The sequence below is a fragment of the Haliotis rufescens genome, unplaced genomic scaffold, assembly GCF_023055435.1.
Source record: "Haliotis rufescens isolate VD_foot unplaced genomic scaffold, xgHalRufe1.0.p SCAF_7, whole genome shotgun sequence".
Taxonomy (NCBI): domain Eukaryota; kingdom Metazoa; phylum Mollusca; class Gastropoda; order Lepetellida; family Haliotidae; genus Haliotis; species Haliotis rufescens.
The window spans coordinates 34,439,463-34,462,222 of NW_025964361.1; the positions used below are offsets into that span (position 1 = coordinate 34,439,463).

A 22,760-nucleotide genomic window follows, 5' to 3' on the forward strand; every position below is an offset into this window, starting at 1 on the left:
TGGGGAGAGGGTGATATGTGGGGACAGGGTAGAGTGTGGGAAGAGGGTGATGTGTGGGGACAGGGATATGTGTGGGGACAGGGAGGAGAGTAGGGACAGGTAGATATGTGGGGACAGGGTGGAGTGTGGGGACAGGGAGGAGAGTAGGGGCAGGTAGATATGTGGGGACAGGGTGGAGTGTGGGGAGAGGGTGATATGTGGGGACAGGGTGGAGTGTGGGGAAAGGGTGATATGTGGGGAGAGGGTGGAGTGTGGGGAGAGGGTTATATGTGGGGACAGGGAGGAGAGTTGGCACAAGGAGAAGTGTGGGGAGAGGGTGGAGTGTGGGTAGAGGGTGATATGTGGGGACAGGGAGGAGCGTGGGGAGAGGGTGATGTGTGGGGACGGGGAGATGTGTGGGGAGAGGGAGAAGTGTGGGGACTGGGAGGTGTGTGGGGACAGGGTGGAGTGTGGGGTCAGGGAGATATGTGGGGACAGGGAAGAGAGTAGGGACAGGTAGATATGTGGGGACAGGGTGGAGTGTGGGGACAGGGAGGAGAGTAGGGGCAGGTAGATATGTGGGGACAGGGTGGAGTGTGGGGAGAGGGTGATGTGTGGGGACAGGGTGGAGTGTGGGGAAAGGGTGATATGTGGGGAGAGGGTGGAGTGTGGGGAGAGGGTTATATGTGGGGACAGGGAGGAGAGTAGGGACAGGTAGATATGTGGGGACAGGGTGGAGTATGGGGAGAGGGTGATATGTGGGGACAGGGTGAAGTGTGGGGAGAGGGAGATATGTGGGGACAGGGAGAAGTGTGGGAACAGGGAGAAGTGTGGGGACTGGGAGGAGTGTTGGGACAGAGAGATATGTGGGGACAGGAAGGAGAGTTGGCACAAAGAGAAGTGTGGGGAGAGGGTGGAGTGTGGGTAGAGGGTGATATGTGGGGACAGGGAGGAGCGTGGGGAGAGGGTGATGTGTGGGGACGGGGAGATGTGTGGGGACAGTGAGATGTGTGGGAACTGGGAGGAGAGTAGGGACAGGTAGATATGTGGGGACAGGGTGGAGCGTGGGGAGAGGGTTATATGTGGGGACAGAGTGGAGTGTGGGGACAGGGAGGAGTGTGGGGAGAGGGTGGAGTGTGGGGACAGGGAGATGTGTGGGGACAGGGAGGAGAGTAGGGACAGGTAGATATGTGGGGACAGGGTGGAGTGTGGGGAGAGGGTGATATGTGGGGACAGGGTGGAGTGTGGGGACAGGGTGATATGTGGGGACATGGTGGAGTGTGGGGAGAGGGAGATGTGTGGGGACAGTAAGATGTGCTGGGACTGGAAGGAGAGTAGGGACAGGTAGATATGTTGGGACAGGGTGGAGTGTGGGGAGAGGGTGATATGTGGGGACAGAGTGGAATGTGGGGACAGGGAGGAGTGTGGGGAGAGGGTGGAGTGTGGGGACAGGGAGATGTGTGGGGACAGGGAGGAGAGTAGGGACAGGTAGATATGTGGGGACAGGGTGGAGTGTGGGGAGAGGGTGATATGTGGGGACAGGGTGGAGTGTGGGGACAGGGTGATATGTGGGGACATGGTGGAGTGTGGGGAGAGGGAGATGTGTGGGGACAGTGAGATGTGCTGGGACTGGAAGGAGAGTAGGGACAGGTAGATATGTTGGGACAGGGTGGAGTGTGGGGAGAGGGTGATATGTGGGGACAGAGTGGAGTGTGGGGACAGGGTGATATGTGGGGACATGGTGGAGTGTGGGGAGAGGGAGATGTGTGGGGACAGGGAGGAGAGTAGGGACAGGTAGATATGTGGGGACAGGGTGGAGTGTGGGGAGAGGGTGATATGTGGGGACAGGGTGGAGTGTGGGGAGAGGGTGATATGTGGGGACATGGTGGAGTGTGGGGAGAGGGTGATGTGTGGGGACAGGGTGGAGTGTGGGGACTGGAAGGAGAGTAGGGACAGGTAGATATGTTGGGACAGGGTGGAGTGTGGGGAGAGGGTGATATGTGGGGACAGGGTGGAGTGTGGGAAGAGGGTGATATGTGGGGACAGGGTGGAGTGTGGGGAGAAGGTGATATGTGGGGACAGGGAGAAGTGTGGGAACAGGGAGAAGTGTGGGGACTGGGAGGAGAGTAGGGACAGAGAGATATGTGGGGACAGGAAGGAGAGTTGGCACAAGGAGAAGTGTGGGGACAGGGTGGAGTGTAGGGAGAGGGTGATATGTGGGGACAGGGAGATGTGTGGAGACAGGGTGGAGTGTGGGGACAGAAAGATATGTGGGGACAGGAAGGAGAGTTGGCACAAGGAGAAGTGTGGGGACAGGGTGGAGTGTAGGGAGAGGGTGATGTGTGGGGACAGGGAGATGTGTGGAGACAGGGTGGAGTGGGGGGACAGGGCGACATCTGGGGACAGGGTGAAATGTGGGGACAGGGAAGTGTGTGGAGACAGGGTGGAGTGTGGGGACAGGGAGACACCTGGGGACAGGGTGAAATGTGGAGACAGGGTGGAGTGTGGGGACAGGGAGATATGTTGGGACAGGGAGATGTGTGGGGACAGGGTGGAGTATGGGGAGAGGGTGATATGTGGGGACAGGGTGGAGTGTGGGGAGAGGGTAATATGTGGGGACAGGGTGGAGTGTGGGGAGAGGGTGATATGTGGGGACAGGGTGGAGTGTGTGGAGAAGGTGATATGTGGGGACAGGGAGATGTGTGGGGACAGTGAGATGTGTGGGAACTGGGAGGAGAGTAGGGACAGGGAGACATCTGGGGACAGGGTGGAGTGTGGGGACAGGGTGGAGTGTGGGGAGAGGGTGATATGTGGGGACAGGGTGGAGTGTGGGGAGAAGGTGATATGTGGGGACAGGGAGATGTGTGGGGACAGTGAGATGTGTGGGAACTGGGAGGAGAGTAGGGACAGGGAGACATCTGGGGACAGGGTGGAGTGTGGGGACAGGGTGGAGTGTGGGGAGAGGGTGATATGTGGGGACAGGGTGGAGTGTGGGGAGAAGGTGATATGTGGGGACAGGGAGATGTGTGGGGACAGGGAGATGTGTGGGAACTGGGAGGAGAGTAGGGACAGGGAGACATCCGGGGAGAGGTCTGGAGTGTGGGGACAGGGAGGAGTGTGGGGAGAGGGTGGAGAGTGGGGAGAGGGTGGAGTGTGGGGACTGGGAAAAGTGTGGGGACAGGGTGGAGTCTGGGGACAGGTAGATATTTGGGGACAGGGTGGAGTGTGGGGGGAGGATGGAGTGTGGGGACTGGGAAAAGTGTGGGGACAGGGTAGGGTGTGGGGACAGGGAGATGTGTGGGGACGGAGATGTGTGGGGACAGGGAGGAGAGTAGGTACAGCTAGACATGTGGGGACAGGGTGGAGTGTGTGGAGAGGATGGAGTATGGGGACAGGGTGGAGTGTGGGAACAGCTAGATATGTGGGGACAGGGTGGAGTGTGTGGAGAGGATGGAGTATGAGGACAGGGTGGAGTGTGGGGACAGGGTGGAGTGTGGGGACAGGGAGATGTGTGGGGACAGGGTGGAGTGTGGAGACAGGGTTGAGCGTGGGGAGAGGGTGGAGTGTGGGGAGAGGGTGGAGTGTTGGGAGAGGGAGATGTGTGGGGAGAGGTTGGAGTGTGGGGACAGGGTGGAGCGTGGGGAGAGGGTGGAGTGTTGGGAGAGGGAGATGTGTGGGGAGAGGTTGGAGTGTGGGGACAGGGTGGAGCGTGGGGAGAGGGTGGAGTGTGGGGAGAGGGTGGAGTGTGGGGACTGGGAGATGTGTGGGGAGAGGTTGGAGTGTGGGGACAGGGTGGAGCGTGGGGAGAGGGTGGAGTGTGGGGAGAGGGTGGAGTGTTGGGAGAGGGAGATGTGTTGGGAGAGGTTGGAGTGTGGGGACAGGGTGGAGCGTGGGGAGAGGGTGGAGTGTGGGGAGAGGGTGGAGTGTTGGGAGAGGGAGATGTGTGGGGAGAGGTTGGAGTGTGGGGACAGGGTGGAGCGTGGGGAGAGGGTGGAGTGTTGGGAGAGGGAGATGTGTGGGGAGAGGTTGGAGTGTGGGGACAGGGTGGAGCGTGGGGAGAGGGTGGAGTGTGGGGAGAGGGTGGAGTGTGGGGACTGGGAAAAGTGTGGGGACAGGGAGGAGAGTAGGTACAGCTAGACATGTGGGGACAGGGTGGAGTGTGTGGAGAGGGTGGAGTGTGGGGACTGGGAAAAGTGTGGGGACAGGGATTATGTAATATAATGATTAAGCAATGGTTCCTCAGAAAAATGACCAACTGAAGAAATATACATGATAAAAATAGATTTTTGACAATAACAAGCATGAAATACTCATTCCCCGCCAATATGACATGCCCGGTTGCAATGGAAACTCGAAAAATATTATTTTTTTAAATTTAATTATAACGCAACCTATTAAGACAGCTTTGCCAAGGGTCAAATAACTGTCAGGCCTCGATATGGGGAATTACCTTTTTGGAGGTAGACTTGAAACAAGAGAGGAGAGAGCTGTGGGTTTATTCAAACAAGTGTGTTTATATCATGCAAAATACATGAATTAATATATAATAATGACATACAATGATGATAGTGACACCCCTGTCGTGGACCATACTGTGTGAACAGGCCATGTGTTCAGACATTAACTTTTCACGTTGGTCAGCGTTCGGTCAATTGACATTTTGATACCAGAAAGGGGCCAGTGAATTCGATTGGGACCAGCGACACATGAACTTTTATGAATGGTGGTGTCATATTTTGGCCATGTGCAGTGACATTTGACATTTGTGGATCACTTTTAATCAATTATATATTGTACTTGAATACTATATCGTGATGTTTATGATTTGTGGTTATGCGAAGTAACATGGGGTCATTTCCCTTATTCTTTAGCATGTAAGTACATTTTGACTATAGAGGTCCTTGGCGAGCTAAATACAAAGTGTTTATTGCTAATACGGGATATTGACCATCCCCAAACACACAAGCGTGATAATATCTTTATCATATAATGCCATTCTTTAATTCTGTGCTTTAAAATCGCTTTCCCTCTCTCACAAACATTACCGAAACATTGCGAATTTTCCTGGAATGCGCGCATTTATATTTATTACGTCACAGGGTAAGTGATGTGTCAGTCGGACAATGACAGTAGCCAATATAGTTCCAACTGAAATCTGTTTCTTATACAGTGGCGAAGCAACATATACGCAAAACAACAATCGTTTTTAATTGCCTTTCGCGGCAATCCATAGGTCTGTCCGCTAGAGTAACTGCCCTTTGTCAAAGGGAAGCTACTCTAACCCTAGTTTATGAGACGTCATGGCCACGGTCAGACGTTGTTGACAGTCGGTCTGTCCTGTCATAACGTTAAGAAACGTAGTCAGATGTACAAACAGCGACAAAACGAAGCAAGGTAAAAATTCAAACATATTTCGGCAAAATCCAACTATTTTGATTTGTGGAGAAGGTTTCAAGCCGCAGAGGTCTACAAGCACAGATATGGCTACTGATCCCGCTTGGCTAGGCCTCGTGCCCTCGCAAAATTGTTTCGAAATTTATATCTCCAAAGATGCCAAAACTTATAAAATGCCTCAGCTACGTCACAGATAGACACTGATTTTCAGTATATTAGACTGTTCTTTTTATAATGATAGCAATTATCTCTGTAGTTTATCCAGACTCCCGATGGTTAATTCTGACTCGATCGCCGAATGACGAGGGCGACGCCATGTTTGTTTATAAACAGTGAAAGAAGTCCTACTTGACCTTTGATATTTGCATCTCTATCCGCATATGACCCCAACGGATATCGTTTTTATCCGTTGGCTTGATCCTGCCGAGAAACCTACCCATTATATGATAAATTAGAATATTCGCTGTTTTCCGGGTATTCATACATTTTTGAAATTGGTTACAATTTTATATATGGAATGATCGATCCAGTTTTACTTCAATTGTGCTAATTGTGATTGTATTTTAACATATCAGACCTGACCTAGTATTTACTTCATCCGAGTTGTTGACAGCTCTTGTCCACAGGCGGAGGATGTTATAAGGTAAAAATGCATCCCCAAAATTATAACAAAGACAACTTTTATATTGGATGGTTACAGCTTTAAACACGAGGTAGACAGAAAGCCTAAGTGTTGGCACAAACAAGCAGGCAATCAATAGGGCGATTACAGTGACAGGATATTTCGGGATAGCTTCGGTGGTGTCGTCGCCATTTAATCAATAGACACCTTTAATCGGTTAGTAGGTTCCGGTAGTTTTCTGATCACGACACAAACACGAGTTCATTGTCTGATATTGCTCTTAATCAATTAAAAGGATTTATGATGACCTGTGACAAAGACAGGCCAGGCCCGAACACTTTAAAATGATACCGTCAACAGTAGGGGTCAGTGAGTATGGTTTTACGCCGCTTTTAGCACTCTTCCAGCATTATCACGGCGGGTCAACATTTGGAGAGGAGAGCGCGGTTTCCAGTCGATCGGGTCGAACCCGGATCGTTCTACGTTCTTCTCATTTAGTGACGATCCTGGTCGGTCTGATCCTGTCGTATATAATTAGATGGACGGAGAGTAAATAAACCTAATGTGAGTATATAAAGCGGGTGTTGCGTTTCTTTATTTTGTGAGTATACATACTGAATATTCGGAGTAAGCGTCGTTAGACCAATCAATCTATTGATGCTGACAGGGCGAGCTGCAAAGTCATGGCTTAACTGGCCATGATGACAAGGAACGACAATGCGTGTAGGTAACTGTAGTAGGGTCCCACTTGACGCCCGAAAGCAGTTACGACAATATATGGGTACACGACCACTGGTACCTGTTGAAAAGTTGTGTGTCGCAAGTTGTTTTTTTTGTTTAACGCCACACTCAGCAATATTCCAGGTATATGACTGCGGTCTGTAAATAATCGAGTCTGGACCAGACCATCCAGTGATTGATATCATGCGCACCGATCTACGCAATTGGGATACGATGACATGCATCAACCAAATCAGCGAGCCTGACCACCGAATCCCGTTAGTAGCCTCTTACGACAAGCATTGTCAACTTTTACAGCAGGCATGGGTTCTGAAGACCTGTTCTACCCCGGGTCTTCACGGGTCGTGTGTCTCAAGTTCTGGGTCACATAACATGATGCACAGAACCAAGGGAAGTTATTGAAAGGGCAGTCAAATAAGTATTGGCATTGGACATTCACAAACCATATCATTAGATCATCAGTTTCTGTATTTTAATATGATTATGACACTTTGTGTACAAAGATTCCTCAGAAAATGGAAACAATGTTAACAAATAGCTATTTCTAAAGGTAATACATAACACCTTTCCAGGTGTATATACATTAAAGACATCAACAGATACATCTTTCTGTATCTGGCTACATCGCGAGAGACTGTTTACTGTGTCTCCCGTGTGTATGTTTGCATTTAATGATAAAATTCCACGAAGTTAGTTTTATACAGCTCCTGACATCAAGCATCAAGCTGCCAGATCGGCTTAAACAGATATCTGTACAGCATGTTGGTCATGTAGAGATGATCACGAATGGCTGGAACACTCAAATCTCCAATGCAAGACAAGCTGAACAGGCGTCTTGTTTGGTTCTTTATGCTCACCTTTGCTAAGGGCTAAGACGGAAATCTTGGTCGCCTGGTTTAACCTTTACATGTGCGATTGTTACCTGGTTTTATCCCTTCTATTCCAGTATGAAATTTCACTAATCTATGTTATTCATTTCCTGCAGTTTGGGCCAGAATGTAAAGGGAATATCTCTACATTTGTTTCTTCTGTCTAAAACAATTGCTTTGACATTCAACGCTCTTTCAGTCATCCTGGAACTATCTGTAGGACAGCTGTACAACAAGTTCTCGAAGTTTCTCTTTTCCACTCCAACCTTCGTGGCCAACACACCACTTACATACACATCATCCATGTCCATGAGACGGTAAGTTTCCGAAGCTTTGTACATGGCGCTCCAAGCTGTTGGTGTTGTAATATAAGCAAAGCCGAGACAAAATGGTGGCAAGACTGGAAATGGATACTGGGATACCGATGTGTACCATTTAGATTTTTTTCTTCTATTTGGCGGATCACCTGAAATGATTTTACAATGCATCGTCATTCCCAAAGGATTTGCTATTAGTAAAAAATCTATAATTCTATAAGGGTTAACAAAGGTGTCATCGTCTAATTTAAGGATATACCGTGGGTTACAGTTTAATGTGACCCAGTGCATAGCCATGATGTGTTTTCTGTTTAGACTTTTATAACTATCCAGGAAATTGCCCTGAACAATATCATTGTAATGTTGCGATTCTCTGTTTATGGATTCGTGCACAGATTGCTGTCTGACAGCTCCCAAACAAAAGACAACTGCCAGGCGATTGTCCCTGTAGCTTTCAACAGACCCAAAAGATGTTCGGATAAGATCCCTCTTATTCTTGTTCATGGGAGCAGAATGTACCACTATTATTAAGAAAAGGCTTCCCCTTGAACATTTGTCTGAACTATGAGTGAAGGAATATCGGTGGAGGTTGATGAAAGGGTCTTTTGTCTCGTTTGCCAGCATAGTGAAGTGTTTTTCAATATGAAGGTTAATGTCATTTCCATTTACTAAAGTTGAATATAGTTCTGAGTTAGGTATAAAGTCATCATCCCGAGTCTTTGAAGAATAAAGTCTTGTCGTGCTGAAAGCGGGTAATGTACGCTTTGAAGTAGCTGACATTGGTGGCTCTGCTTTCATCTCGCTTAATTTCCCGATCATTCTATTGTGTCCAAGTTCCTTCATGGATTGTTGACAGAATATACGAAATCGTGGCTGTGATGTCATCGCGCCGAGGTTCCAGCAGAGGTACATAGATACGCATATGCAAGATATGCAAAAGAGGAACCATGACTTGGACTTCATACTGATCTCTGCTGGAGACGAGCAATGTTGTCTCTGAAAGACACGGAGTGTTGTAAATTAGAACGGTTGTTACAATCATAATAAAAAATAAACCGCCAAGTAAGTGTCACCGTTGTGTTGCTGATACCACTAATACCACAATAAGCGATTTCTTTCACTGAAAGTACGTACATAAACGAAATAATATTTTCATAAGGCATATAAGCCTAACATGACAGGAAAACTCAGTTATCGCCATTCCTTTAGTGGAGGGTGCGTCTGAAAGGAGAGTGACAGGTCCGGGGTTCGATCCCCGGCCGTGTGAAACCAAAAGACGTTTAAAATGGTACTTGTTGTTTCCCTGCCTGACGCTCGGCATTAGGGGACTAATATTAGAACTGGTAGGCTCGGAGTCAGTATACTGTGTCTGAGTGGGATATTCATGTTAAACTGCGCAATGGTATCTCAATGGGCTAGCACTATAAAATCGGCATTTGTCGGACTAGTGCAAATAGCCACACACATACGTGCATGCACGTTGTTATATAAGTGCAACAGTCTTGAACGCGACGTTAAGCCAATTCAACCTAACCTCAAATGAAATATTTGCAAAAACGTAATGCACCAAACCTGACGATCAACTTGAAACCATCTTCCCGAGGCAAGTGAGTTAACTGACAATAAAAGTCCAGTTTCCACCCTTGCCGAACTAGGCTGGTATTATGGAGTTAGATTTTGGCTGGACTAACGAGTCTATGCATAGTCCAATCAAAATCGCGCACCGAGATCGAAATCCGGTTTGTAAAGTGTCATGCAGATTTCGGTCGACTGCAGGATTTGTAAAGCATGTGCACCGCTAGCTCGTTGTCAACAGATATTTTCTAAATCTTTTTATATTTTTAATCAAAGTGCTCACGTGATTCTATGCACTTCGCGATGTAAGACCCGTTTCGTCACAATATAGATCTTGGTTATCGATCAGATCAAATGCAAGTGATACGAGAGGTGGAATCTGATTGGTCCATAGGAGAGGCATAGAAGGAACATAACTCGTAATAGCCAGTGGTGCCGCTACGATCGGGCCCAGGAATTCCAGCCTAGTTCGGCAAGGGTCGAAACTGGACTTTTAAAGTCAGTTAACTCCCTTGCCTCGGGAAGATGACTTAAAACCTACTTGACAGCTTTCCATGGTGTTTTTGAAAAACGTGCTCATACATGTTCCATCAATACAGGGCACATATCGCAATGGAATGGCGCATCAATCAATAGCATGGAACTTAATACAGTTGCCTGGTATATGCGAGGGTTGACTTATAAGTCATGAGCCTCACACAGAAGGAATTCCGTTATAGTGGCATATTTTGTTATGAGGTTACTAGAAATTTTGTTTAACGTCGAGTTCATGACCATTGCATTTATATAGCGACTGTGTGTGTGTGCGTGCGTGCGTGCGCGCGCTCAGGTGTGTCTTTTTGTTTGTTTGTTTGTTTGTTGTTTGACGCCGCACTCGGCAATATTCCAGTTAAATGATAAATAATCGAGTCTGGACCAGACAATCCAGTGATTGTCATCATGCACATTGATCTTCGCCATTGGGATACGATGGCATGCATCACCCTAGTCAGCGAACCTGACCATCCGATCCCGTTACTCGCTTCTTACAAGTATAGTCGCCTCTTAAGACAAGCATGTGTTGCTGAAGAACAATTCTGCTTGTACTCGTCTGCACGTATGCCGCTTTTACCGTGATAGCCCACTGAGATACCATGCTCCAGTTTCAAATGGATACCTCACTCGGACTCCGAGCCGACCAGTCCTTGTATTTCTCCCCTTAATTTCGAGCGCCAGGCGGGGAAACAACAATTCCCATATCTAAACGTCTTTTGGTATGACGTGGCCGGGGGATCGAAACACCGACCTTCAGATCTCCTTCAGATGTTCTATTCATTGGACCATGGAGGTGCTCCGTTTGTTGTGGACATTACGTGGTTTCATATATCCACGAAAAAGAGCAAACAAGTCAGAAACATAAGCAGGATTCTATTACCTTTGGAAAATGGACAAACACGAGGAACGTGATGATCAAGTACTTGCAGAAAAGGGCTTCACATGAAAAATCATCCATGATGATATGAGTACAACACCTTCCCATGCAGCCGCAAACACATCAGAGTTTAAAGCGCGGCAGAGAAACCTTGTACACGACCCCCGTCCAGGAAGGTCCGTGACATCAGCAACGCCAGAAATGGCCCAGAGAATCCACGCTGTGGTGATGAGCGAGCGTCGAATGACTGAGCATCATATTGCTATTTCAGTAAGCATTTCCTGGGAGAGGAGACATTTCACAGACACTTTGGAAAGTATCGGCTCGTTGGTTCCAAAGCTTCTGACATCTGATCAAATTCGCACCAGCCACATATGTCGTGATAATCTAGTTCTGTTAGAAGCTGATCCAGAAAGTTTTTTTCCAATGATTTGTTATTATGGATGGGTTCATCACTTCAAACCACTCAACAATCAAAACAGTGGAAGCATTAACACACCTCCAATGAAGGCAAAGACTGTCCCATCAGCTGGAAAGGATATGTCTCAGTGTTCTGGGATGCCGAGGGTGGCATCATGTTGGACTATCTTCCAAAAGGTCAGAAAATAAATGAAGCATATTATGCTGCACTTTTGAGGTGATCACAGGATGAAATTAACACCAAGAGACGTGAGATGCTAGGAATAAGTGCGCCCTTCCATTAGAAAAATGCTTAAGTGCACAAATCAGTCACTTCCATCGCTACAATCCACATGTGTGGCTGTGAACCCCTTCGGAATCTGCGTTCTTCTCCTGATCTGGTTCAGAGTTCCATCTGTCCCCAAACGTGGAGAAATCCCTAACCGGAACCCATTTGGACGCGACCGATGACGTCATAGCAGCTGTTGAGAACTTTTTGAAGAGCCAAGAAAGTCCCTCCATCATCGTTGGTAAACATGTATCATTGTGGAAGAAGATTTTGTTGAAATTCAGTCATCTTAATGTCGTAAGGTCGAATCTTTCCCTGTGAGGCTTAGAACCCGTCGTAAATCGATGACCTTGTTCACAGCTAACATTCAATTATGCAGCCCTGAGTTCACTCACAGAAGTTATACAGCTGTAATGAAGACTGTTCTACTGTTACACGTCAGCAAACACACAACTTTAGTTATAACATAGCTTTGCCTGCGTTTGTGGCGGGTGCTAACAGTTGGGCAGGATACGCTCACCTTTTCGCGAACACCTGGTATCATCATTTGCTCATGAGAGTGCGAACTACTCCGCTTTTAGCACATATTTCTAATGAATATGGAAACGGGTTCTGTCGCTTTTGTTTCAGTGAGGTGAAATGAGGTTTAACGTCGCGTTCAAGGGATTTCGAAAAGCTTAGTTTTGATATTTTTGCTGTATGTGAAACTTTATTAAGCCCAAATGAAGTGCCAAATATATTATTGTGTATTTGATGTGTGTTTAAGTAGACAGTCAATTCATTCCAGAATCGTTTCATAAGTGCACATGACAGAAACACATAAACAATTTTCTGGCTCCATCTGACAGAAAGAACAAGCGTTTTCATGTTAAATAGTTCTTTCAATAGTTTCTTTCTGTAAGTAGTTTCATGAGTAGATGCCCAATGAAAGTCCGTTATTTTAGCATCTTTCAAATGAAGTATTGTCATATATTATAGTATTGTGATAATTATCTATGGTATTCATGAGAATGCAAGGAGGAGAATGTGTATCTGTGAAAAGTGTGTGTGTGTGTGTGTGTATCTGTGAAAAGTGTGTGTGTGTGTGTGTGTGTGTGTGTGTGTGTGTGTGTGTGTGTGTGTGTGTGTGTGTGTGTTTACCGCCTGTAAGGCCAGTACGACCTGTCGACGCAGAGCAGTTTTTCAAGAATTTGCCCAAGCGTGTGTTTCTTATTTGAATATAGATCGGCTCTATGTGTGCGAGTCATTCACCACGCTCTGTGGAATTAAGATCGAATTTATTATTTTTTAAGTCTGTCAATAATCTACATTTTACTAGCCTGAATTTTTGTGGACATGGATTTGAAAACTCAGAATTTATTACTCTATTTGACAGCTCTGACTAGAATTGGTCTCAAGGAAAGAAGCACTTATCAACTTGATGAACTTAATATCAGTGAGTGAGTGAGTTGGGTTTAACGCCGCTTTTAACAGTATTCCAGTCATATCACGGCGTGTCAGCTTAATGTGGGAGGAAAGCCCGAAATGATGCAGGTCTCAGACGTTTACCACTTCGGTGAAATCCACGAGCACGGGCATGGTGCTGACAAACCTAGAAACATAATCGCAATGTGTTGAGGGTCAGCAACCCTGCGGACTCCTTCGCTTGGATGAAGTCGGCAGTCCTGAAAAGTGAAACAGAAGACTTTCTGTTTGCTGCTCAGGATCAGTCGCTTCCCACTAGAAACCGCCAATGTGTGATTTTGCATCAAAATTTGAATATGAAATGAAGATTAAACAATTAATTTAATGAGAATGTCCAACATTTTGTCAGTGGTTGCCCAGCTTTGGCACAAAGTATCTTAATCGACATGATGGAGTGGTTCGATCCTTCTATTACCGTCTTTGCCATATATACTTGTGGTTTTGACTCAGAGGTCCATCCATGGTACGACCCAAAATATGTAGAGGGCGTCATGGAAATGATAAAGACAAAGTCCTTATCCAGGCCAACAAACCTGATCCTCTCCTTTTTCATAAATCCAATGAAATCATTAATATCATTGAATTTTCTGCCCCTTTGGCAGGAATGTGACTGAGGAAAAAACATGCCAAATATGCGGACCTCGCTTTCGAAATGACACGCTTGCATCCCAAGTTCCAAGTTGTCCGACTCCCCTTTGTATCCTGTGCCTCAGGATTGGTACCTCCCAATCTGATGAATGGCACTGGGAGAGTTCCCGGATTTGCTACCAGGAAAACATCCCTTCTGAAATCTGGGTAATGCAGATCTCTGCAGTGTTGGGAAGTATTCACATTCTCCGAAAGGTTCTGGGTGGGTTAGATATGGCAGCGCTTCCTGAGAGTCCCATTCGCTGTCTTGGGCCGCGTGTAGAGGGGGAAAGGACCCAGATCTGATGATGAGCCCAACCAGCCTGACTGCCAGGATCACCAAACCCTCTTTGCTGCAATTGCTATTTTATTCTGTACATAATTCTATTGGGATTTTATCCAAAAACAAAATTGTCCTCCAAAACTCTTGAATTTTTTTTATTATAGACTGTTGAAAAAAACAGGAATTGCCAGCCACAACAATCACACTGTTCCAAGATGGGTTTTTTGTATTGGCGCTGAGTCAGCGCTCAAAGAGTACTCCTACATGTTTTAAATTTGTTTTAAATTAATTATCTTATCTTTGAAAATCAAACATGGTAGGGGTCATGTGGTTCCAAATTCATTTCTAACCCCAGTCTTCATTTACCCAATTTACTTTTACACAACATTACCAAGGCACAGAATACATTTTACTGGTGCGGGAATGGGCGATGGTTGAATAGGCATAATCAAATTTAAGAACAGTTGTCAATAATTTCATTAATCACACACTCGATATACTCTTTTCCTATCAGAATGGACAATTAACTCAGTTGATACTTTTAGACAGTTACATGTTGAGCAATTATATTTAATTTTATCTGCAGGTATAAGGCCTGATGCATGACTGTCAGGCTCCGTACGTCCTTCCTATAATGGAAATGCAACAAATCAGACCCACATGCCTATAGACCCATTTCAATACTGACCTGCTTCAGAAAACATTTACCCACCACGCCCAGCAATAGATTGAATAAATGGCTTCAAATAATGCATTTACTTTGCCAGTGCAAGCCGGATTTCGAAAATATGTTTCTACAGTTCATTTTTGTAATGGATATACTGATAAAGTTTGTAATATTTAAATGTGCATAACTTCATTTGTAAATATATATAGTCATGTAATATAGTTTATTCTGTCATTTTGTACCATCGTGTCCGTGGTATAGATGTAGAGTGTCGGAGTCAGCATACTGTGTCTGAGTGGGGTGTTCATGTTAAACTGCGGCATGGTATCTCAGTGTGCTAGCACTATAAACCGGCATCAGTCCGGACTATTACAAGCAGACACACACCCACGTGCATGCACGTCGCTATATAAGTCCAATAATCATTGACACGACGTTAAAATCAATTTCACCTCACCTCACCTTGTACCACCGTGGGTGATTTTCGAGAATAAATATGAATTGAGTTATTGAGTTGAGTTGAGATTGCTCGGGTGGATTAAGTGCAACCACGATGAGGAATTGACGAGGTTGAGACTGAACATGATGGCCTCTTGGCTGATTCTTAACGAATAGAAACATATGCATGTTGAACGGTAGAGTGGGAACTGACTTAAAAGTGAAAGTTTAAATCACGTGCGGACTAAGCTAAAGAATGAATTCTGTGGTGAACGTAAACCTTTCAACAAGGACTCAAAGAAGCTTTGAGGCAATTTGAACTTCAGAAGAAAGTTTATCTGAGATTAGGTGTTAATTAAGCGACTCATCAAGCGGTATGGATACGATAGTCAACTATCAGACATACTCTAAAGAAGAAGTCAGAAAGGCTATTAACAAAGGCTTCACTCGATAAGGCGGCTGATTTAAATAATATATATCCCGATCGCTGTGCTGAAGAACGAGGTATGTGTAGAATTGTGTGAAAATGATAACTAGTATAGTTCGACCTTATGGAACATTGTGAAGATACTGACACCAGAGACCCTCTTAGACCTATGACAGTGTTATCCATACCATTGAAGATATGTGCTGATGTTATCAACATAGTTCGTGTAAATACTTGAGGTGGAAAATATTCTGTGGCATTTGATTACACTGACAGTTAGCGGTACCTAGGTTATGGTTCTTATTTTCTTTGTTTGGTGTTTAAACGCCGCATTCAACAGTATTTCAAGTGACGGTGATTATTGTTGAATGTACACTGTAAAATTATTCATCAAGGGTCCTCATCGGCAGCGCTGGGTTTCCTGTTGCATAGGTATGATTTATGTATAGATATGCACTGCAATATGTTTTCCTCGTCTCTATGACAACCGGTACAACCGGTGCTCGCCTCCTGTTAAGAAAAACGGGTTGCCAACAAGTATAAGGAAATGTACACCATCAAGCATCGTGACTGTAGAGCTTTTCGGTGCTATTCCAGAATTACACCTAACGTTGTTAAGAAAAACGGGTTGCCAACAAGTATAAGGAAATGTACACCATCAAGCATCGTGACTGTAGAGCTTTTCGGTGCTATTCCAGAATTACACCTAACGTTGTTAAGAAAAACGGGTTGCCAACAAGTATAAGGAAATGTACACCATCAAGCATCGTGACTGTAGAGCTTTTCGGTGCTATTCCAGAATTACACCTAACGTTGTTAAGAAAAACGGGTTGCCAACAAGTATAAGGAAATGTACACCATCAAGCATCGTGACTGTAGAGCTTTTCGGTGCTATTCCAGAATTACACCTAACGTTGTTAAGAAAAACGGGTTGCCAACAAGTATAAGGAAATGTACACCATCAAGCATCGTGACTGTAGAGCTTTTCGGTGCTATTCCAGAATTACACCTAACGTTGTTAAGAAAAACGGGTTGCCAACAAGTATAAGGAAATGTACACCATCAAGCATCGTGACTGTAGAGCTTTTCGGTGCTATTCCAGAATTACACCTAACGTTGTTAAGAAAAACGGGTTGCCAACAAGTATAAGGAAATGTACACCATCAAGCATCGTGACTGTAGACCTTTCGGTGCTATTCCAGAATTACACCTAACGTTGTTAAGAAAAACGGGTTGCCAACAAGTATAAGGAAATGTACACCATCAAGCATCGTGACTGTAGAGCTTTTCGGTGCTATTCCAGAATTACACCTAACGTTGTTAAGAAAAACGGGTTGCCAACAAGTATTAGGAAATGTACACCATCGAGCATCGTGACTGTAGAGCTTTTCGGTGCTATTCCAGAATTACACCTAACGTTGTTAAGAAAAACGGGTTGCCAACAAGTATAAGGAAATGTACACCATCAAGCATCGTGACTGTAGAGCTTTTCGGTGCTATTCCAGAATTACACCTAACGTTGTTAAGAAAAACGGGTTGCCAACAAGTATAAGGAAATGTACACCATCAAGCATCGTGACTGTAGAGCTTTTCGGTGCTATTCCAGAATTACACCTAACGTTGCCGTTAGAGGAGACATGGGCTTGCCAGGTCCCCAGTATAAGGCGTACATAGAGACAGAACGGCTGTGGTGCAGACTTGTGGGGTTGTTTCAAACAAGACTCACAACTAAAATCAAGTCTTGGTCCAATCATTTGAATGTCCGGTTGTGTGCAATGCATTAGCTCCTGTGAACTATGTTCACTGGGCCTTTTTGTAAATGGCCTAATTGCAGCACTAAAAAATGTTCTTACTGGTGTTGTTTTGCCATCTGCAGTTTATGATAGAATATGTAACTGTATTTGTAATGAGTAAGGATGAGACATATGGACGAACAACTTCTTTATTACAATTAGGAGCGATGGTTTCGGTGTAGGTTCTAACACCGTTATCAAGCGAGTGAAGTACAGAGTATGGTTGACAAGAATATATACAGGAGAGGAGGTAGTGTTTATACAGTTGAGTAGGTTTAAGATCAGTTACACTGTTGTATTTGTAATGAGTTGTGTTTCTGCATATAGTTAGTTAGTGAATGCAACAACCGTGTCCATGACACTTTTGGAGGAACATACACACAAGCAATGCAGAACCTACCAACAAGAAAGGAAATGTATTCAATACTGCGAGATGACATTATGTGCCACGTTTGTTAAAGAAATATGGTACGGTTTTAAAGATCTGCCCCGGAAACGAGGACTACCACCATTTTCAGTCTAAGTCAAAGTCGTTGCCATGGAAATGGAAAAATAATTTTTTTTTAAATCCCAAACTATCAAAAGGCACCAGTTCACCACTAGACCTATCTATGTGCCACGTTTGGTCAAGAAATATGGTACGTTTTTAAAGATCTGCTCCGGAAACAAGGACTACCACCATTTTCAGTCTATGTCAAAGTCGTTGCCATGGAAACTCGAATTATTTTTTTCCAGATCTGCTCCGGAAACGAAATGTGACTTATGGACGGACGGACGGAAGGATGGCAGGACGGAAGGACGGACGGACGGCACCCATTACTATATTCCCTTTCCACTTCGTGGCGGGGGATAAAAAGTGTTTGGTGATTTTGGTGTTACGGATATTCTTAACGGCAAAGACAAGTCATCAGGAAACAGTTTAAATCAAATATATAAGCGCCTCAAAGAAACAGACTGTGCCATTTGGTATGAAACGTCTAAATTAAGAAAACACAAGATTTTATTTGTCTTTGAATACAGAACCTTATCCTATGATCCCACATTACAAACGTTTTATTTTAGCTTAAGGTGTAACTCTTCCTTACCAGAAATAGAAACGGCCAGATATTATAATTCCCCTCTTCAAAGTGTGTGGATTTTATTTTAAATGTATCGAAGATGAAAAACAATTTATATTGCAATGTCCATTTTATAATGATATGTGTTGAGCTAAAAATTCAAAATATTTTAGATTAACCAGCATTTGTCCATAACTTCTAAGATGTTAAGAAGAAACCTTTTCGACAAAATAATGTTATTAGAGGAAAATTTGGTCAAATGTGTAAAAAATGTTCTCTCGTTGTAAATGTCTCAAAGTCATATGCTTTCTTTGCATGTCGTTTCCCGTAAAAGTTGAATAAAAAAAATTAATATCACAAGATTGATTTATTTGTATAAACACATTTGTCAGAGTCTCATCGGCCTGATACGACAAGTATAACATATACCAATTTGTTTCACTATGTATCTGTACATGTTGTTTTATGCGTGACACTATTGTAAACAATCCAGGCAGCCAATATAGCACAGCATTCATTATCTATTGCGTTTGATTGATGAATATCATACATCCATCTAACCAAGCTGGTTTCAGTTGTGATGGCAGCACGGAAACTTTTGCATTTGAACATTCCAAACGAAATTTCCGGGCACCGGCAAATCTAAATATCCTCAATAAAGTTATCTCATAAGTAAACAAATAAACACACACACACACGCACGCACGCATGCACACACGCACAAACACACTCACATACAAACACACACATGTGGACGTCACATACACACACATACAAATTATACCGTGTAGGATGCGTAAATTATGACAGTAAAACAGAAAACAGTTTACTTACCAACAAGTTAGCTGTCACAGTATGAACTGAGAGCCGTTTGTAGAATCAATACAGAGGACCTGTGAGTGTGACTCCATTGGGCAATTCAGTTAGATTTGATATGTTAGTCAGTGGGCTTCTAAACCAAAGTACTTCTTCACCCCGCCGGCAAACATTTGTCCACTATTTATTTACAATTGTGTCGCGCTTGAACCATTAGCGTACATTATGAACTCTATATTGTGTACAGAGTACAACGTGCTTGAAATCTAACCTTTGTGAAAAATACGCCCTGTGTATTTACTGTTCACTCTCGGGGACACGGGCGGCCCAATCGTCTGGCAACTGTGATTGGGGTTTCTACCCGGTGTGCCCCGATTATGTTTCTAGGTTTGTCTTTATGTCTTTTGTGTTCGTACATGTGTGGGCCAACGGCCCATGGCACATTTATTAGTCCACAGCATATAATACAGATTCACGATAATTAAATTGAGTGAGTTGGGTTTAACGCCGCTTTTAACACTATTCCAGTTATATCACGGCGTGTCAGCTTAATGTGGGAGGAAAGCCCGAAGTGATGCAGGTCTCAGACGTTTACTACCTCGGTGAAACCGACGAGCACGGGTATGGTGCTGACAAACCTAGAAACATAATCGGGGCGATCCGGGATTCGAACCCACAATCATAGGTTTCTGACGTGCCCAAGGGACGCAACCCTGCACAGCGAATCGCGGCGCCTTAGACGACTGGGCCACCCGTGCCCCCTCACGATAATTAAAGGCGTCATACATATACATTGCAATATTTCTAATTCATAGTCACACATCAAAGTAATAAATGTATCTAGTGTAGGATAGACATAATATTTTTCATGTTGCCTTTAATTAACATATTCTTTTACGAATTAACAAAAAGTGATATTCATTTTCCATACAACCAGTATTACATATTTTACAAATCCTCAACTCTCTTGGTGTTTTATCATACCGCCCTGCTTCACCATATAAAGAATGTGAGCTGCAACGGAAACGACTTATTGCCGACCTAAATTTACCAATAGTTAAAGCAAATATATATGGTTCAACACAGAATGATGTTTTAAATAGGCAACAATAATGATCTTAGAGCTATTAGTAACTGATGAATGACAAATCCATTCTAAACCTGATACAAATTCATCAATAAACAAGTTTGGAAAATCGACAATCTGATTGTTCCAAACATAGTCTATTCCAATATTATACAAGAGGCGCTTAATTTTAGACACCCAAATATATTTGCCATTTAAAGCTTCAAGATACAATATATTATAACTTTTCTTCGGGTAACGGGAATCAACCACATTTAAAATCTTATAGACTAACATCTAGTCTCTGAAATGAACATATGGTACAGAAAAAACAGTTGCTCAGTTATCTTAATAAAAATATAATAAAAAGGGAGCCCAGTGATTCTCTTCATTTCCTGATACTGCAGTAATCTAGACTTGCCAAACATTAGACTTGCAGGGGCTGTATTTGATTTATATTTGTATCAGGGTCTTTAAGACAGACTAAAAATCTTACACCAGTATCAGTGCAACGTTGGTAGGCTGTAATTTACATAATACATATATCTTCCACATTCACCGCGGACAGTATGGTCTGTCATGGAAGCTTTAACCCCCAAAACTGTTTACAAGCTAGGTTTATCAGCACCATACCCTCCTCATGGTTTGACCAGAGTCGAACATCTCTGAAACCTGCATCACATGTGGTATAAACATATTTTATTCAACTTAACTTGAAAGGGATTGGTAAACAGGCCCAACTGGCTTATGTAAATACCGCTCCCTGTTACATAATTACATTTATGTTGACATCAAAACTTTTAGGTCAAGAAACAATTCAAATTTTATAATAAGACGACCAATCGTGTTACCAACACTACAATCATGTGCGTATAACCTTAACATATATTTATGCTCAATGTACAAGCCTACCACTATTTTCTATAAAATCATGGACAGTCATAAGTATGTTGTGGTTTACGTTGCTTGTTAAATTCTTGTTGCCATACTATGCTGTTTTCAGATCAAAACCCTTTATGTAATAGTACATAGTGCTTCTAATGTTATGATAAGTAGGACAAGTAAAGAGGAAGATAAGTGGAGACTCCAAATAAAAACCACACTGACGTGCTGCAATATTTGAAATATGTCTTTCAACTCTATAGCTATTGAGATCACTGCATCCAAATCTTTAACGAGCATCCAAATATATGTAACCCTAAACTAGATATAAAAGAATGGTAATTAATTTAATGCATTTTGTATTATTTTACCGGTAAATGTTTATATCATCATTAACATTTAGACGCCCTTTTCCGAAGATTACCGCCCATATTATAATATTATGACATACAACATCATGTTATATATGGGGGCACGGGTGGCCCAGTCGTCTAAGGCGCCGCGATTCGCTGTGCAGAGTTGCGTCCCTTGGGCACGCCAGAAATCTATGATTGCGGGTTCAAATCCCGGTTCGCCCCGATTATGTTTCTAGGTTTGTCAGCACGATACCCGTGCCCGTGGGTTTCACCGAAGTGGTAAACGTCTGTGACCTGCATCACTTCGGGCTTCCCTCCCACATTAAGCTGACACGCCGCGATATAACTGGAATACTGTTAAAAGCGGCGTTAAACCCAACTCACTCACTCACTCACTCATGTTATATATTCCATTTTCGAACCTACACACCATGTTTTTTCATAGGTTATATCCGAATTTTCGCATTACCTATAAGATACATTGGTTAACCTTGTTAACGTTTCGGCAACGTTATCATTACAACAATGATATGATGAAACAGTTATTAGTTACTGTAAACACTGTAAAGAGAGTAAAACAAACAAAGCCGGTAGCGAAGGCGAGAAGCCGTTGAGAATATACCGGACAAGCATTTCCACGACCTTGTTCAAGGAGAGCGCTTTAAAATCGTTGTTAGTTCAACCATTACACTCGTGAAATTAAAGGACAAGCGCGGTGAAAAGGTGCGAGGTTACCCCATGCCAACCAGTGAGAACAGTGCAACGTAACATGGCATGATAAGGTTACATTTTCCCACGCCATAAAGAGCCAGAAGTTTGATGTGGCGTCACGGTTGGGAACAATGAAATTCTTTTCGTTAGTATTGCACAATCCAAAACAATCTAGCTTATTACTGTTTCCATAATATTAATTTTACATATATACGAATCAGAGGAAGGGTGTGTGAGTTGGGTTTTAACGCCGCTTTTACCAGTATTGCAGTTATATCGCGGGGATTCGAACCGGGATTCGAACCCACAATCACAGGTTTATGGCGTGCCCAAGCAAGGCAACCCTGCATCGCGACGCCTTAGACGACTGTGCGTTATGTGAGTTTGTGTGATTTTATAGGTTTAGAATTTTAAGGTTTATGGACAGCTTGTTTGTTGATACGGCCGAGTAGGCCTGTTTTGATAAAGTAGATGCCTTAAAAGTTTGTAAGTCATTTAGGGGGTTTAGTAGCGTTGCTAGTGTCATTCGATTGTTGCAGTTTAGTGTGGACTGGAGTGTTGTTCTGTGTTGATGGT

At 43.9% G+C, this 22,760-nt stretch overlaps 2 protein-coding genes across 2 annotated transcripts; one reads left to right on the top strand and one right to left on the bottom strand.

Moving 5' to 3' along the window:
* The first annotated feature begins 1,555 nt into the window (after positions 1–1,555).
* Positions 1,556–4,116, top strand: LOC125376206 (low-density lipoprotein receptor-related protein-like). The gene is made up of 3 exons (XM_048388156.1): positions 1,556–1,629; positions 1,954–3,240; positions 3,411–4,116. The coding sequence occupies exons 1-3, from the start codon at positions 1,556–1,558 to the stop codon at positions 4,114–4,116; spliced, it is 2,067 nt and encodes a 688-aa protein (XP_048244113.1).
* Positions 4,117–7,286: 3,170 nt separating this feature from the next.
* LOC124117063 (beta-1,3-galactosyltransferase 1-like) lies at positions 7,287–19,287 on the bottom strand. Its single transcript, XM_046478759.2, has 2 exons — positions 19,188–19,287; positions 7,287–8,918 (listed from the first exon to the last, which is right to left on the bottom strand). The coding sequence occupies exon 2, from the start codon at positions 8,883–8,885 to the stop codon at positions 7,695–7,697; it is 1,191 nt and encodes a 396-aa protein (XP_046334715.2). The 5' UTR covers positions 8,886–8,918; positions 19,188–19,287; the 3' UTR covers positions 7,287–7,694.
* Between the last annotated feature and the right edge of the window lie 3,473 nt (positions 19,288–22,760).